The 15397-nt window shown below is 51.8% G+C and overlaps 5 protein-coding genes across 5 annotated transcripts; 3 read left to right on the top strand and 2 right to left on the bottom strand.

The window, feature by feature from the left end:
- Positions 1–1238: 1238 nt before the first annotated feature.
- Positions 1239–2108, top strand: J4E88_008392 (uncharacterized protein; the record flags this gene model as incomplete). Its single annotated transcript, XM_049402002.1, has 1 exon — positions 1239–2108. One exon carries the CDS (start codon positions 1239–1241, stop codon positions 2106–2108), a length of 870 nt encoding a protein of 289 aa, XP_049252100.1.
- A 242-nt stretch (positions 2109–2350) lies between these two features.
- On the bottom strand, positions 2351–3272 carry J4E88_008391 (uncharacterized protein; the record flags this gene model as incomplete). The annotated part of the gene is made up of 3 exons (XM_049402001.1): positions 2351–2982; positions 3033–3072; positions 3135–3272. The coding sequence occupies 3 exons, from the start codon at positions 3270–3272 to the stop codon at positions 2351–2353; spliced, it is 810 nt and encodes a 269-aa protein (XP_049252099.1).
- Positions 3273–3905: 633 nt separating this feature from the next.
- On the top strand, positions 3906–5819 carry J4E88_008390 (uncharacterized protein; the record flags this gene model as incomplete). The annotated part of the gene is made up of 1 exon (XM_049402000.1): positions 3906–5819. One exon carries the CDS (start codon positions 3906–3908, stop codon positions 5817–5819), a length of 1914 nt encoding a protein of 637 aa, XP_049252098.1.
- A 304-nt stretch (positions 5820–6123) lies between these two features.
- J4E88_008389 (uncharacterized protein) lies at positions 6124–6912 on the top strand (the record flags this gene model as incomplete). Its single annotated transcript, XM_049401999.1, has 1 exon — positions 6124–6912. The coding sequence occupies one exon, from the start codon at positions 6124–6126 to the stop codon at positions 6910–6912; it is 789 nt and encodes a 262-aa protein (XP_049252097.1).
- Positions 6913–9659: 2747 nt separating this feature from the next.
- J4E88_008388 (uncharacterized protein) lies at positions 9660–10448 on the bottom strand (the record flags this gene model as incomplete). Its single annotated transcript, XM_049401998.1, has 1 exon — positions 9660–10448. The coding sequence occupies one exon, from the start codon at positions 10446–10448 to the stop codon at positions 9660–9662; it is 789 nt and encodes a 262-aa protein (XP_049252096.1).
- Between the last annotated feature and the right edge of the window lie 4949 nt (positions 10449–15397).

Here is a 15397-nt window from a genome sequence, read left to right as displayed (position 1 = left end):
TGTGAAGAACCTTGGAAGGCAACGCTTAAGGTTACACCAGGAGGGGGGCAAAGCTGATGACGGATGCTAGACGTGGCCAGCCACTACTGGTGCGGCAGGCACACCCTGGACTGATCGTGTGAAATTCGCGATATTCCACCAGATAATCGTCATTGCCTACAACAAAGGGCATACATCCAACTGCGCAACTCTTTGAAGGCGCAGAAGGGTCGTTTCGTTGCCTATGCAGTGTGCGCAGTACGTGATGAACCGCGAAAGCGCCTTCCAGGCCCGATGCACACATCAACGTTCGATGTGACCAACGTGCGCTGAAGCTGTAGATTTGATCAGTGAATTTAAACACATGGCTAGTTCAGGGATGTGTATGGTATGTATGTAGAAGCCTAGGTATCAACATATACATTCTAGCATCGTGTACGTCTAGACAAGTGCTACTAATATAAAGAGAAATCGCACTCTAAGCTGTGCCGCAGAAGTATTACTAACGCAAGAGAAATTAAATATTAAGAAAAAGAAGAGTATATACAAAAGAGTTATAAAGAAAAAAGAAGAAGCGAAACCTATATTACAGCTTATCTATTATCCTTGTTAACGCTAACTAATCTGCTAACTCCCTACTACTCTCTCTTAATATCTCTCTTATACAACCTACCTTTAGACTCGCTAGCTTCTTATTTACCTTTTTAAGGTCTAGTATACCTATTACGCTACTACTACTCCTATTACTTAACCTACTATCCACCCTTGCCGCAGTCTGATTGTAACATGAGATAAGCCTTCGTCATAGATTAAGAATGTCTGAATAGATAATGAGAAGGCACATATGATCACGCGGGCGCCGACGATGCGTGTTTCGGAGCTGCTCGTCCCGCATGCGCCACGCCTCGAATATTCCATTTGCTTCTTTCGGGAGTGTCACACCGCCCATCAATCACGAAGTACTCATTTTCAAGAACGAAAGATCAGAAAGATTGAGATACTGCGAGTTTCATGCTGCTCAGAAGGAGCTGAGGCACGTGGCTGTAGAAGCACGTGTAAGCTAGAGCACGTGAGTACGTGGCGGGAACGTGGGGCGGCGGGATGGAATCTTCGACCCCACTTTAATTCCTTAGCGTGTTTTAGGACGATGACGTTGATCGCGAGATTTTGCTCTCACTTTGTGGGCGTCTTCCCTACGGACCGAATTCCCCCTCTTTCAATATATCAATCCAGCTCGCCAACGTGCCGTACACTTCATCATGCCTTCAACGCTTGTCTGGGTACTCATTGCAGTATTCGTCTGGCTATTCGTCCCAAATCCGTTCGGATCCAAAGAAACCAGCACCACGAGCACGAGCGAGAGCGAAATGCCGTCCAACTGCGCCCGATGCAACAAAGCCGAGGCCGATACCGAGAAAGGCACACTTCAGCGGTGCGCTAAGTGCAAGACAACACCATACTGCAGCCGCGACTGCCAGAAAGATGACTGGAAGAACCACAAGAAGATCTGCGCCCAGCAAGCGCAAGCCAATGCCAATGCCTACGATGGTTTCCCACCCAAAACCGAACACAGTTCCAATTACGCCGCGCCTCGTATGAAGACCCTCGAGAAGCACGTACCGAACCCCTTCACACGACTCGACGACGGAAAGTACCTCCACGACCGCCCCGAGAAAGACGTCTACAGACTCCTCATCGACTCCTTCCGCATGCGCTCCGAAGACGATAACAAGCTGGAGAATAAACCCACACCGAACAGTATCTACACGGGCAAGTCTTCAAGCATCGAGCCATTCCGGAAGTTCCTAGCCTTGGCTGAGACTCGGCGGGGTCTGCTACCTCCGTGGTGGAACGCCGAACACAGGCAAGAGTGCGAGAAGTTCGCTGAGAGCGGCGAATGGAACGACGTGCGGAAGAAGGTCACAAAGGCTGAGATGATCAGCCACTACGGCGATGACAAGGCGCCTATGCAGCTGAGGATGGTGGCGGAGTTTGTGTACGGGTCGGGTTCGAAGGGGGAGAGTGGCACTGCGATGCGCAAGGTGCTGCGTGGCATGGAGGGTGGTGGTCTTGGGCTTGGCAATTTCCTGCCTATGAGCTTGACCAAGGTTATGGGTGGTGGAAGCTGAGTGGCAATACGATATGGAGTATTGTAAGTCGCGTTGTAGTGTTCTTATGCGATGTAGATGGCTGATCTTACTGGTAGCATCACAGCTGGTTCTGAATATGTGCGCATCATACGTATCATCATCTCAATTCATGTCGTCTCCTACATGTCTCATACGCGCGATTCAAACGCCGAGCAGCGTTACCGCCCGTGACCCAGAACCACAACTCAACTGTAAATGCATGACTTGAACGGAAGCATTACCTACTTCCTCTTATGGCCAGTTCTCCCCATCCTCGTCTTCTCTTGCTCTGCTCTCTTAGCTACATCGGCGGCTCTCTTAGCTCTCTGCGCCTCTTTCACACGTTCATCCGCAGCTATCTCAGCCTGCATAGCAGCTTCCGTGTCCCGACGTATCTTTCTCCCGGTCGCCGCACGCGCTTGTCTCATGCCCTTGGCATCTTTACCTTTGAGACCGGTGGGAAGCCATTGCGACGTTCTGGAAGTCTTTTCTGTGGGGACGTGAGGAGGCGACGCGACACCTTCTTGAACTTGGCCGTTGGGGTCAGCTTCAGGCAATGGGGTCGTTGGGGGAGAGGTAGCGTTCTCGTCGGTTTCGCCGTTCGTATTAATGTCGGCGTTCGCGACCATTCCAGCGAGCTCAGCCACATCGCCATCCTCAGGGTCTGGACTAGGGGAGGAGGCACCGTTGTCGAGTATGTCTGCGAAGTCCTCGACTGGAACAGTACCACTTGGCGCCAATAGTCGCTCTATCTCCGAAGCCGGCCAGTCATCACGTACAGCCTTGAAGATGATGTTGTAGCCGTGGCTATAGGGATGTTTCCCGCACCCCTTGGACCAAACTGTGAAGCGCTCGCCGCACTCATCGCAGAACGCTTGTAGACTCGTCAGTGTCCACTAGTGCGACTGGTTTCGCTTTACAGACCGAAATGTAGTTGCCAAAAGCACTTCTTCGACGGGGGTGCCTGAAGCGGCGGTCAGTTAGAGTGGACATAAGGGTACAGACGATAGTACAAGGTGTACCAACCTTGCAGTCTTTGCAATGGTGTGTCAGGCCCAAGACTTTGAGGGTGTTCTTGTTGCAGATGTTGGGGTTGAAGTCGCCTTTGAACATCTCTCCGTATCTCTCGTTCAGGTCTATCCATCCGCCTGCGAGCTTTACCATCTTGGTTGATCTTTGGGGTAAGTAAAGTTGGGCAACTGTATGCATGTGTATATTGGGCCGTAGTGAGTATGGCCAGAGTGTGTAGAGATCGAGGGTCTTGCGGCGCCGAGGCATTTTCGTATAACATTGCTGCCTTCTGGTACGCGCGTTTCATTGAGTTGGGCTAATTCCATGAGGCGTTATGATATGTGCTAGTACCTGCCTTGAAGTGTGGAGACTCTGGTAGCATAGGCAACTGCCTCGACATTCCTGCATGAATTCACTCGATATCGAAAGCAAGACCATAGCAGAGGCCGTAAATGCGAGGACGAGTCAACATTCCAGCCATTTGGAAGTACCTTCCGCTTAGATAAGATGCTTGCATAGCGTTTGCTACGTGATGATCCGTTTCCATCTGTCAACATGTACATCATTCACTATGGCGCGCATTTCACGGGTCTGGACAAACTCGGGCTCCACTTTCGCGCTAGTTCCAATCTGTGAGACTTGTGTGTATGTTGCTCACTTCTTCGATACCTATATATTCTCTCCACCCCGAAACACTACCTTGCTACGGGTAGTTTGACACCCAGCCAACTGACCGAACACCACGCCCACTCCAGCCGATAATCATCCCCGAGTATCTGTGCCAACATGCACTTCAGTCTAACGTCTTTGTTTCCTGGTCTGGCCTCCAGCTTCAGCTCCAAGCGCCCTCAGGACAGCCCTCAGACCAAGCTTCGCAAGACACCGCCTGCGCCGAGCATCGTAAACGATCTCAAAACCCGCGATCGTTCCGGCAAGCGGAATGGTGATCTACCCACAGTAGTATCCATCGCTTGCGAAAAGTTCCGCGATCGATTTGCGCGCCATCGTAGAAGCCAAGTATCACAGCGAGCAGATGTGTCGCACGAAGCCGTTGCTTCACAAACGACCGCACGTTTGCTACCAAGACTCAACGTTGTCTCTGGTATTCTTACCATCATCGAAACGCTGCCCGAGCTACCTCAGCGCTTGCTTACGCCTGAAACTACGACGGATCGTGGAGAAGGTTGGCTCAAAGTAGTTGAGCGTGCCTGCGGCAATGACAACTCCGCAATCCTCGCCCTCATCCAGCGCGAAAATGCTGTCTCGCCCAGCGGTGCCAACTCTGACGAGGAGGTTGAAGACTATAAATCATCCACGCCTAAGTCGGACGGTTCGGTAACCTCTTCTTTAACAAGCGCGTGCTCTGATGGCGAAGCGCTTGACCGCGCGGACTGGGAGCCACTCCGTGCGCTTGACCATTCGAACTTCCAGAAAACCCTTTGGCAACATCTCAACCCCTCCTCCGAGTACTGCGAAGACGACTATCTTTTCTGCGGCGAATATGAGGGTGGCTACAACTTCGTCCGGATATACCGGGTTATCAACAGCCCTGACGACGGCGAATACGTGGTCAAGATTCCTTGCATCGGCACTGCTGCTCGCTGGCAGAAGCAGGATGCGTATATGCTTCGTTCGGAGTTTGGTACTATTGAGTTTATTGGCGAGCGCACCAAGTGTCCCGTCCCTGAAGTCGTGGCCTATGACGACAAGCTGGATAACACGCTAGGTGCGCCTTACATCTTGATGAAGGCCTGCACAGGCAGATCCGCCTCTGAAGTCTGGCACGACGCTCACCCCATTCATAAAGACTGGGATCGGGACACAGTCGACTTTCCTTCCGCGGAACTGGCGGCGAAACGTTCGCGCATGCTTCGTTCGCTGGCTCAGGCCATGGCTGAGCTGCGCCATCTTGAGTTTGATAAAATCGGCGCGCTGTGCTTTGACAATGTTGACGCAAACGGAAAGCCTACCGTTGGTTCGCTCTGGGAATGGAATATCGACCCAGAACTGATATCGGAAGACATGGCCATTGAAAAGGCTCTTACTGAGAAGCCAGTGTACGACTCAGGCCTGGAGCTCTACACGGATGGTCTGCTTGATGTCTGGCCGTTCGAGGGACATGAAGGAAGGCCCGGCGTCATCCATGGAGTCCTGGATGCATTGTTTCGAAGCGACGCTTTCGCGAAATCTGTCAAGCCCGGGGATAGTGAGGAGACCTTCGTACTCCGTCACGACGACCTCAACCTCCAGAATGTCTTCTGCGATCCCGAAACAGGCGAGGTGACCGGTATCATCGACTGGGAGCGCGCTTCCACCGCCCTACGCTCTCTCGGCTACACGTCCCTTCCAAAGTTCTTGACGTTAGACTGGATGCCAGGGTACGAAGTGCTTGATGCGCCGCACTCTCCTTTGTCGCTACAAATGTACCGCGAGATCTACGCCGACGCAATGGTTGAGGCCACGGGAGTAGACGGTGACGGCATGTATACGTCCAAGTCTGCGATGTATCAGGCGGCGCACGCAGCATTGTTTGGTAGTAGTGAAGGTGGCGATATTCGTGACTTCGTCCAAAAGCTGTTGCATGAGGTACCTGGACTGCACCACACGGACCTTGATTTGTATCTGACTTGGCTCGGCGAACACTGGGAGGCGGTTGGTAGCTCTGTTAAGGAGGCTATACGGAAAGTTGCGAAGCCGTAGTTGGGACAAACGACGACGTCTGCGCGACGTAATGATTGCAGCTCTCTTGCTGGACATACCGTTGGGCTGTCGAGGTGAAGGCAGTTCACTAATCCTCTGGTAAATATGGTAGCTTGCCGAGTCAGGGCGCCTCAACCGCGTCTTTATTGCGACTCACCTTTACCTTCGCTACTCCCGAGGTATTTGAGCTACCGCTAGCCTTCTCCTCCATTACACACAACACTTGACACTTCACTTCCTACCCAGTGTTCGCAATCGTCACTACAAAAAACCTAGCTTGGTCTACCTATCCAGCTTCTACACGATGTCTAAGTACAATCATTTCGTGCACGAGCCATTCGATGTTACAGACGGATCAGAGGTCTACACAAAGGAACAGTTGCTCGAAAAACTCCGGGAAGTCTGCCCTGACGAGCTAGCCAGCTTTCCAGCTCCCGATGCGTTCGAGATCAGAGAGCACCATCGCGGCAAATACGCCGTTAAGGTCGGCTACGCACTAACAAAGAAGTCCAGAAAGGTTGGCGACATGCTGTGGGTAGACGAGCGGAAGCGAAAGGATGTTCCGGACTATTCCGAGTTCACCTGGACGCAACAGGCCTACTATAGAACGGAACGAGCATTCAAGATCCGAAGAAGGGAAGTTGGACTCTACTACACCACGAGCAATGACTCTGCCCGCAACCGATATGTCAGGAATGCAAAAGTTATCAAGGGCGACAACGTTTTCGGAAAGCTCAGCGAGAGCGGTATCATCACTCCTTTTTCTCTCATGATCAAAGCACTCTTGCGGTTCATTCTTCTGTACTGCGACCGTACGACAGAGTACAGGACGTTCGAAAACGACAATGTCAAGAGTAAAGCAGGACTTGCACCACTTGTCCGAGCTCTGAAAGCGATTGCCAGGAACACATCGGACGATGAAGATGGCGATGCGTCGACCACGGAAGACGTTGACGGTGCAACAGATGCCTCTGACCACGAGGGCGACTTGTTCGTGACAGATGATAACGACGAAGCTTCAGCCAGGCGCAAGGACACCATGGACGCAGAAGTCGACAAGGGCGCACCGGCGAAGAAGATCCGCGCATGCTAGAGGTTGCGGCGGAAGGCGTCAAGGCATTGGAGTAAGGAAAGGACACTGAGAAAGCGATGAACAGAGAGCTTGACGACTGCAGTTCTGCGAGGAAGATCGAGATGTAGTGGTTTATAAAAGTGAAAATTTATGCGCGATGTTTTTGGCGATTTGAGGTCAGGCTGCTGAGCCATTGCGGAGCTTGACGCGTCGGAGTCCGTCCAAGGAGCGTCGACCTGCTAGACGCCATGGCGGCGATTCATGGTTGAGGGAAGAAACAAACGGTAGTCATTCACGATCCCTGATGCCGTATGTGTGATGTTGTTTCGTGCATGTGAAGAGTGATGTCTTTTCGCGTTGTGAGCGCGAGCCAGACTTCACGAGCTCGGGAAGATTTGCCGAATGCACGTGATGGCAGCCTAGTCTGCTTTCGGTTGGCGCGCTTTCCCAGCTTCCGATCCCGCTGAACTCGTTGTTACCTTCATCAACCATAACACACTAATGTGCGCGTCCTCAGCTCAAGCTACAGCCTGAACTCTCCTACGCAGGGAAAGATGATCGCCTCCCACCCGAACTCACGATTCCGCTTGTGTGAGCTCAACCGAGCCAGCACCTAGGGGCTCAGGATTACAGCTATCGCGTGATATTATGCTCTGGCAGGCTCCAAATGCCTGTGTGCGGGCGGAGGGAATTTTGCCCGCCTTGAGCGCTGGGCCCATGTCAATGGTTTCTCCCGAGGTCTCACGGTGCCGACTTGGGTACCCACGACTAATCACATGCGATCGCCGCTGACGCGTTAGTGTTACGGACGTAGCCATTGAAGTACCAAACCCTAATGTTTGAACGCGCTACTTCAATGACGATCACGTCGATGGGAAATATAACATCTATTTCGAGCTGAACGCTGCACCATAACCAGTCATTCCTGTTATACTTATACTGCTAACAATGCCGATTGAGTCGTCATACCCGCCCATTACCATACCCGCCGTCGATGCATGGACGTATTTTCTCGAGCGACCGGATCGCGAGTACCCGGATGATCATGGTATGTGTTCAAACACGTCTGTCAAGCGATAGCTAACAGGTGCAGTGCTCTTCGTAGACATTGCCAGCGGCCGAAAGCTCACATATGCTGATTTACGGTCCACCGCGGAACGGTTCGGGCAGGGCCTCCAGAAACAATGGCAATGGCGCAAAGGCGATGTTTTGGCAATCATGACGCCGAATGATATCGATGTCGCGCCTGCTACATTCGGCGTCTTACTTGCTGGAGGTGTCGTGTGTCCTCTAAACTTCATGTACACCGTCGATGAGCTGGTGTCTCAGTTGACATCTTCGAAAGCCAAGGGACTGTTGACAAATGCGGCATGTCTTGAGGTCGCTTGCGAGGCAGCATCGAAAATCGGCCTTCCTCTGGATCGTATACTTCTGGTTGGGAGCAACAAGCCTACAAAATCCGTTCAGCACTTCTCTTCTCTGAAGAGCGCGTCAGTCAGCATGAACCGAGTCAAAATCGACCCCAAAGAAGATCTGGCGTACCTGGTGTACTCTTCTGGAACCACTGGCGAGCCAAAGGGTGTCATGCTGACGCATCAGAACGTCGTAGCAAACAGCATTCAGGCTACGACGGCAAATGGCTACAACACCAACTGGAAGACAGACACGGGTATTGGCTTCCTACCCATGTATCACATCTACGGTAAGCTCAACGAGTTCAGAATCAAACACGCGCTGATAAATGCAGGAATTGCTACACTACTGCTAAACACCATCTTCTACGGCGTGACCAATCACATCATGTCAGGATTTGACCTCAAGAGATTCTGCGAGACGGTTGACAGAGAGAAAGTCACCATCGCTTACATTGTCCCACCCGTCGCACTCGCTCTGGCAAAGGCCCCCATTGTCGACCAGTACAGCCTCACGTCCCTGCGCGACCTGCATTCCTCTGCCGCCCCAATACCCGTCGAGATCATTACCGAGATACACAAGCGCCTTGGCGCTCAAATACTCCAAGTCTACGGCATGTCTGAGGCCGCACCCGCCGTGAGCGTGCAACGCATTGAAACCTGGACCACGGCGTTGGGCACATCCGGATGCTTGTTGCCCAGCATGTCAGCCAAGGTTGTGAGCGACGGAAAGGAGATGGCGATGGGTGAAGAGGGTGAGCTGTGTTTGAAAGGACCGAATATCTTCAAAGGGTACTACAACAATCACCAAGCTACGGCTGCTGCTTTCGATGCTGAAGGGTGGTATCACACAGGCGATGTCGCAAAGTTCGATGAACATGGGAATCTATACATCACCGACCGCGTCAAAGAACTCATCAAGTATAATGGCTTCCAGGTCGCGCCGGCGCAACTCGAAGCTCTCTTGATTGGTCACCCGGCGGTCGCTGATGTCGCCGTGGTTGGCGTGTACGATGAGTCGAAGGTAACGGAGTTACCGAGAGCGTATATCGTTGTGGCAGCGGGGTACAAGGGCGATGAGAATCTGGAGGAAGAGCTGCATCAGTGGTTCAACGAGCGTGTGTCGCCGCACAAGAAGTTGAGGGGCGGTATCCGCTTTGTGGAAGCGATACCGAAGAGCAACGCGGGTAAAATACTGCGGAGGATACTTGCTGAGCAAGCGAAGTCGGAAGAAGCTGGAAAGAGTACGAAAGCTCGTTTGTAGTTCTTTGAAGACACTACGTAGGGGTTTTATCGTACATCCTCTCTGGTCTTTGGGATGGTTATTCCAAGAACAGCCAATACAATTTGATAGATCTACAGCTTCGTAAAAAGCGTCTCCTTCATAGCCCTAACATCCAACTCCTGCGTCCACGTACTCCTCTGCTGCGTATGCAAGAACCAATACGTATGCGCCAAATCCCTCGGTTGAACAAGATGGCTGTCCACGTCCGCCGCCTTATCTGTCTGCCCAGTCCGCTCCCATTGCCTCTTCATCACACCGCCAATCAACTTCCCATCCACCGGCCCATCCACAATGATGTTCACAGCATGAATACCCTTCGCCTGATACTCGCGCGTAATGACCTGACACAGCGAGCGCAGCCCAAACTTCCCGGGTGAGAACGATGCCAGACCTGGCATACCGCGCAACGCGCCCGTCGCGCTGGTGAAAAGGATGGTTCCCTTGCCTGCGGCAAGCATATCCGGAATGACAAGCTTGCTCGCCCAAAACGCGCCGAAAAGATTGATCTTGGTGAAGTTCTCGAATTCCTCGCTCGTGGTATCAATGAGCGAACGCCCGTTCACGCGGCGCGCGCCAGCGTTGTAAACGAGCACATTGACGGGACCGAGCTCTTCGCGGATGCGCTTGAATGATGAGGTTACTGTGTCTTCGACGCGCAGGTCTGTGATGTAGTAGTGCGCTGTGCCCGTACCGACGTCGCTGTTGATGTTCGCGGCCATGGTTTGTAACGCTCCTTCTGTTCGTGCAAGGAGCGCGACGACGAAGCCTTCGGAGGCGAAGCGGTGGGCTACTGCTTCGCCGATGCCTGGGCCTGCGCCTACGACGGCGATGACGGGTTTGTTGGTGGTGTTTTTGGACATGTTGATGGTGTTGGCGTTGAGGAAGGCTTGTCAGGTGGGATATCGCGTCACTTGTCCTCACATCTTGTCGTGGAGATGAGTAGCAAGATATCTACTACCGAAAGCTTGTTGTGCACAGCTTGTAGGGCTGGTGCTGGTTGCATGATTAGCTCCGATGCGGGGAAGACGCGCAACGCGTTCCTCGGAACCTCGGAACAGGATGTTGACTAATCGCGCTACCGTACGTATCGGCCTAATTGTGCCCCATCAGCACAAAGTCCATCATCATCTCATTCCATGTTCATCGATCTTTCATCTCTACCAGGAGCATCGGTCCCTGCGGCCGAACCGCTCCCAGCAGCCAACCCGTCGTAAGTATGGCTCAAAGGAACGTATACACCGTGGTAGATATCCTCTTCAAAGTTTGGATCGCGTAGATCTTCATCGCTCCCCACAAAATTGCACTCAATACATTGTCTTACGGCCTTGACAAAGCTGTCGCTGGAAACGGACGCCAACTCATCGCAAGCTTTGCTCGCCGAGCGGTACAGCTCTTCAGGAATCGGGACATAATCGAGCATATCGGGCATCTCGAGTAGCTCCTCTTTGTTGACCTCAACCTCCTTTGGTATCTGGTGCCAAAGCTCGATGAGAACAACGCCCAATTTGAACAGATCCTCATGACGTCGGACGGCGCTATCCTTGATGTGTGCGCTCTCAGGTTCTTCATGTCCCGCAGAGATCGCGGCATCAAGTTTAGTGACGATGTATAGCTTGCCCAAGGTCTCGCTTGAGTCGTAACGCGGTTGCTGGAAATATAGGTCTCTGGGCCAATTCTTTCCAAGCCATGGCGATTTGTAGAGCTGTAGAAAACTTTGCACTAGGAGGCAAGCTAACTCATACTTTCGGACGCCCTCGATCATGCTGTTCGCTATAGCATTCTTTAAGCTGATCATGGAATTGTGTGGACTTTGCCCACTCGGATAGGGATCCAGACAGTAACGATGATCGGAGCCGTCTCGAAGAATAGTACTATCCTCTTCTGGTTGCCTGTCGGAATTTGACCAGACGTAGCAGTTTGCCTCTATGCCCCGAGATAGCCAATCAATGTTCTGTAGCCTGGTGCGGACACCAGTGCCCAACAGAACATGAGCGGGGGATTTTTCGCTCATAAAGACCAGCGAACTTGGTTGCTGATGTATCTTCAACGGTCGCAGTTGAAGCTCCAGATAGACTGCCGACTCATGTGGGCTAGGTTTGTTTTCTGGGCAGGCCGCACAGTACTCGAAACCGCATGTCAGACAGGGCTCACAGGAGTCAACGCTCGGCGCCCCCCATTGAGCACTATCACACTTACAGCATCTGTATGGCGCTTTCGTAAGACTGTAATTGTGTTCTTGATCAAAGTTCGGGTCGTTGTACCGCCTTTTCAGCGCATCGTGTAATTGCCGGAGACGTGATTGTGCTATGTGAATCGGGTTCTGATGAATGCGGACTTTCTCATCGTCCAGACTAAACGGTCTGATTACATTCATATCTGTCATAATCTGTTCGATCTGTTCGTTTGCATCTCTGATATGATCGCAGTCTTTACTGTACGCTGACTTTCGAAGAGACGCCGTTATTTGACGGTGAGCCTTAAGATCAGAGTCATCGATTTTGCGCTGTGCTTGCAGTTAGCATCCCTATCATTGGCGATGATTTGATACAGATCTTCTCATGGAATGAACACTAGAATGATGCAGCTTGACATCTGGTGCTTACCTCAAAATCAACGTCGAGTTCGAGTAACTCTCTTAAACCTTCCGCGGACCTGAGCCCCCTCTCGATAGACAAGCTGAAGGTCTGGTAAGACTGGCCCAAAGTACGTTTGAATTGCTCCTCCTCGTGAGAAATATCGTCCGTCTCCAGCATGTTGTTTACAAGCTTCTCATGTAGTGGTGTATCCAATGTTGACATCCGTTCGAGCGACGTTCGAAGCCTCTGGTCTTCTACTTTCAAGAGATGAATTAGATGTTCAATCTCACGGCGATTACTGACAACTCTTTTCGTCCTGTTGGCGAGACTCTTGTAGAAGTTCAAAGCAGAGGAAATACCAGATAATGTCGCGAGGTATCGTGCGGTAGCGCGCAGGGCGGTCAAGTCACCCTGGCCCCTTTCCCCATCGACAGGGTCCAACGAACCAGCAATTGATGAGCCTTCTCTCACTCGGCTCGACCCCCAACTACGTGTACGGTCATTGTTTGCGACACTCTCCTTCGAGTCCGACTCTTCTTCCTCTTCAAACCATCTCAGCGACAAGAATGCAAGACTTTTGAGGTGCTGTCCGATATGCCTGGACAGCTTTATTTGGATCAGATCCCTTGGTTTGCCAGCTCTGGGTCGATTATCTCGGCCCTGAGAGTTTTCTTCGGATTCTGGGTGCAGCCGAATCTCTGGCACATGAAACTTGACAGTACATTCCGAGGCGGCCGGGCTTTCAGAGCGAGCCTTTGACTCTGTGGTAGCTTTAGGCTCATCTTCTGAATGTGTTACGGCGGCAGCGTCGAAATTGCAGATTGGACAAATCCCCGGTTGTCGAGATGGTGAAAGAACATTGGTCCGGAGTTTGGCATCTATCGTCGATGGCGTAAGATCGTAGCTATGATCTACAGTGAGATGCTGGCGAAAAGCTTCGACAGTGTTGAATCTCTTCCGGCGAGACTGTTCTACCTGATCTTGATGCTGCAAGTCACAGTACCAGGTCTTAGGTTTGTGAACCAGCTCCGTCCAACGATTGGTATGCATTGCTGTCATATGCTTCTGCCATGCACTCATCTTAGTAAAGTAAATCGGTGGGTCTTGGCATTCTTCAGATATGCATGCGTACGGCTCCAAGTCCTTGTTGAAATGTGATCTACTTATGGTGAGCTTATACCATAATGACAGGTAACAGCTCCATAACAAACTTACCTCCACCATCCTTTGCGCTGGAGTCTCTCTGCTCGTAACTCTTCGAAACACCACTCACAGCGGCAGTAGGCGGAGTCTTCGGATGACTTTGGCGGTTTTGGGTAGGCGTGTGACTGGCCAGCTATCGAAGACATGTCCGTCGATCCAGATATGACACTCTGTTGATCCGAGACATCATCGGGTATCTCTACTGGTCGCAACGTTGAATGATCAGTGACGGATAAGTTGTCAAACGCAGTCACTATTTGTCGCTGTACGGGCGGTGATATGACTGGCCCCTCTGTCTGTACAGCTTCCTGGGGGAAATCGACAGGCACAGTTAGTGCTTCGTGGTTCCGTTGTTCTTCAACACGGGAATTACGATGCTGCTGTAGTTTTTGCTGGTGTCTTCTTTGATAAAGCAGGCGAAGACGCCTGAATGCGATAGACGAGCCCAGTTGTTTGGCGAGGGTCTCAGGCATAACAGGACATTGCCTCAGCACCAGCAAAACCGCAATGGCATCGAAGTCGTCTTTTGCAAACTTCTTGGCGAAATTCCCTACTCGAGACGTGACAGTTGAGTTTGAAACTCTTCTTACGGACGTTGCAATCCGTTGCAGCCTGTCAATAGCCTCATGGATACCTATGAGGCTAATTCTTGTTAGGGGTGGCAGGCTCGCTAGCAGCGCGCCGTGCTTCTCTGCGTCATAATCGTCGGCTGGCGAGTGTATTGCATCCCCCGTATACGCGTCGCAATCAGACACCAGATCTGTATATATTAGTTGCAATGCGATTAAACATGTAATGCGATGTCTTGCCTCGATTCAGGCACCTTGTTATGAGCGACATCAGTCGAACGACAGCACTCTGCAAGTTTGGACTGAATATCAGTCGCCGGTCCAGAGAGGACTCCCAATCTGCGAACGCGCCTGTAAATCCAGCCCAGACCTCAAATCGTGAATGGCAGTCGGCCAGGGCGCGATATAATGCTGTCTGAGTGTTCGAGGGTAGCGCGACCGCTAGGGCTTTTTGAAACAGCCCTTCGCATTCGGTGGCGAGTAAGAAGACCTTATTGTCGCTCATCTTGGTTGAAACAGATGATTAGTAGTTGTCTCTGGTGAATGAAGTTGTAGAGGCGGAACAGCGAAGCGGTCTTCATATCCATGGGTATTCTGAAAAGGAAGGTGGGGTGGTCACATGTATTGCCGGTTGGGAACCACGCCGCAATCCTGCTCGCTGGCTATCCTCGCGTCATCCATCACAACATCGGCGCACGATAGAACTACGACGTCTAAGTCCCTGTGAGCGTTTCGGAGTCTCAGCCATCAAGCGATAAATTCCATCACATACGCCAATGTACACGCCTTGATTCACGTGCGACACCCCGCCAGCTACCGACCTGCCACTCGAAGTGGCGATGTTTCTGAAAACCGACGACTATGAATCAGCGTGGCTTCTCTTTGACGACGTGCGGCCACTGTTTGCCGTGGAACTACCATGGCAAGCAAAGGGATCGGATGGTCGCGACGACGTTGACCCGTTAATGTCAGCGGCAGTCGACAATTTTGGTGCGTGCTTCACAGCCGACATAGAGTCCGCTCAAAGCCTTGTTCCGCCAGAAGGCCTTTCGAAAATGGAAGCTCATTCCCTTTTCGGAGCCCTTGTCGAGTTACTAAAGTTTTTGGAAAGCGTCGTGCGGGATGGAATCCCAGAACTAGGGGGTTCATCTGCAGAAGAGGGAGAAATGAAACCAAAGGTACCAGGATCGTAGCCCGCGTAAAGACACATACTCATTTGTACTATAGAACAACGATCGTGCGGATTCAGTGGCGGGATCTGATTCTTATTCGGCCGATCATGAACCAGATTCGATAACCTCGTGGTTGCAGAGTGTCCTAGGCCTCACATCTTTCGTAAACGATCGCGACGATCCACTTCCTCAAGTAGAAGACGTGAAGAGCTCAGCCAAAGTAAGCACATCCGATCTTGACCAGGGTCAGGTCATGTCCTTTCCGAAGCTTGGCGCTCTGAAAAAGACC

Source organism: Alternaria novae-zelandiae, assembly GCF_023758075.1.
Source record: "Alternaria novae-zelandiae strain BMP 2774 chromosome Unknown scaffold_19, whole genome shotgun sequence".
NCBI classification, from domain to species: domain Eukaryota; kingdom Fungi; phylum Ascomycota; class Dothideomycetes; order Pleosporales; family Pleosporaceae; genus Alternaria; species Alternaria novae-zelandiae.
This window is presented reverse-complemented; position numbering and strand designations above follow the sequence as displayed.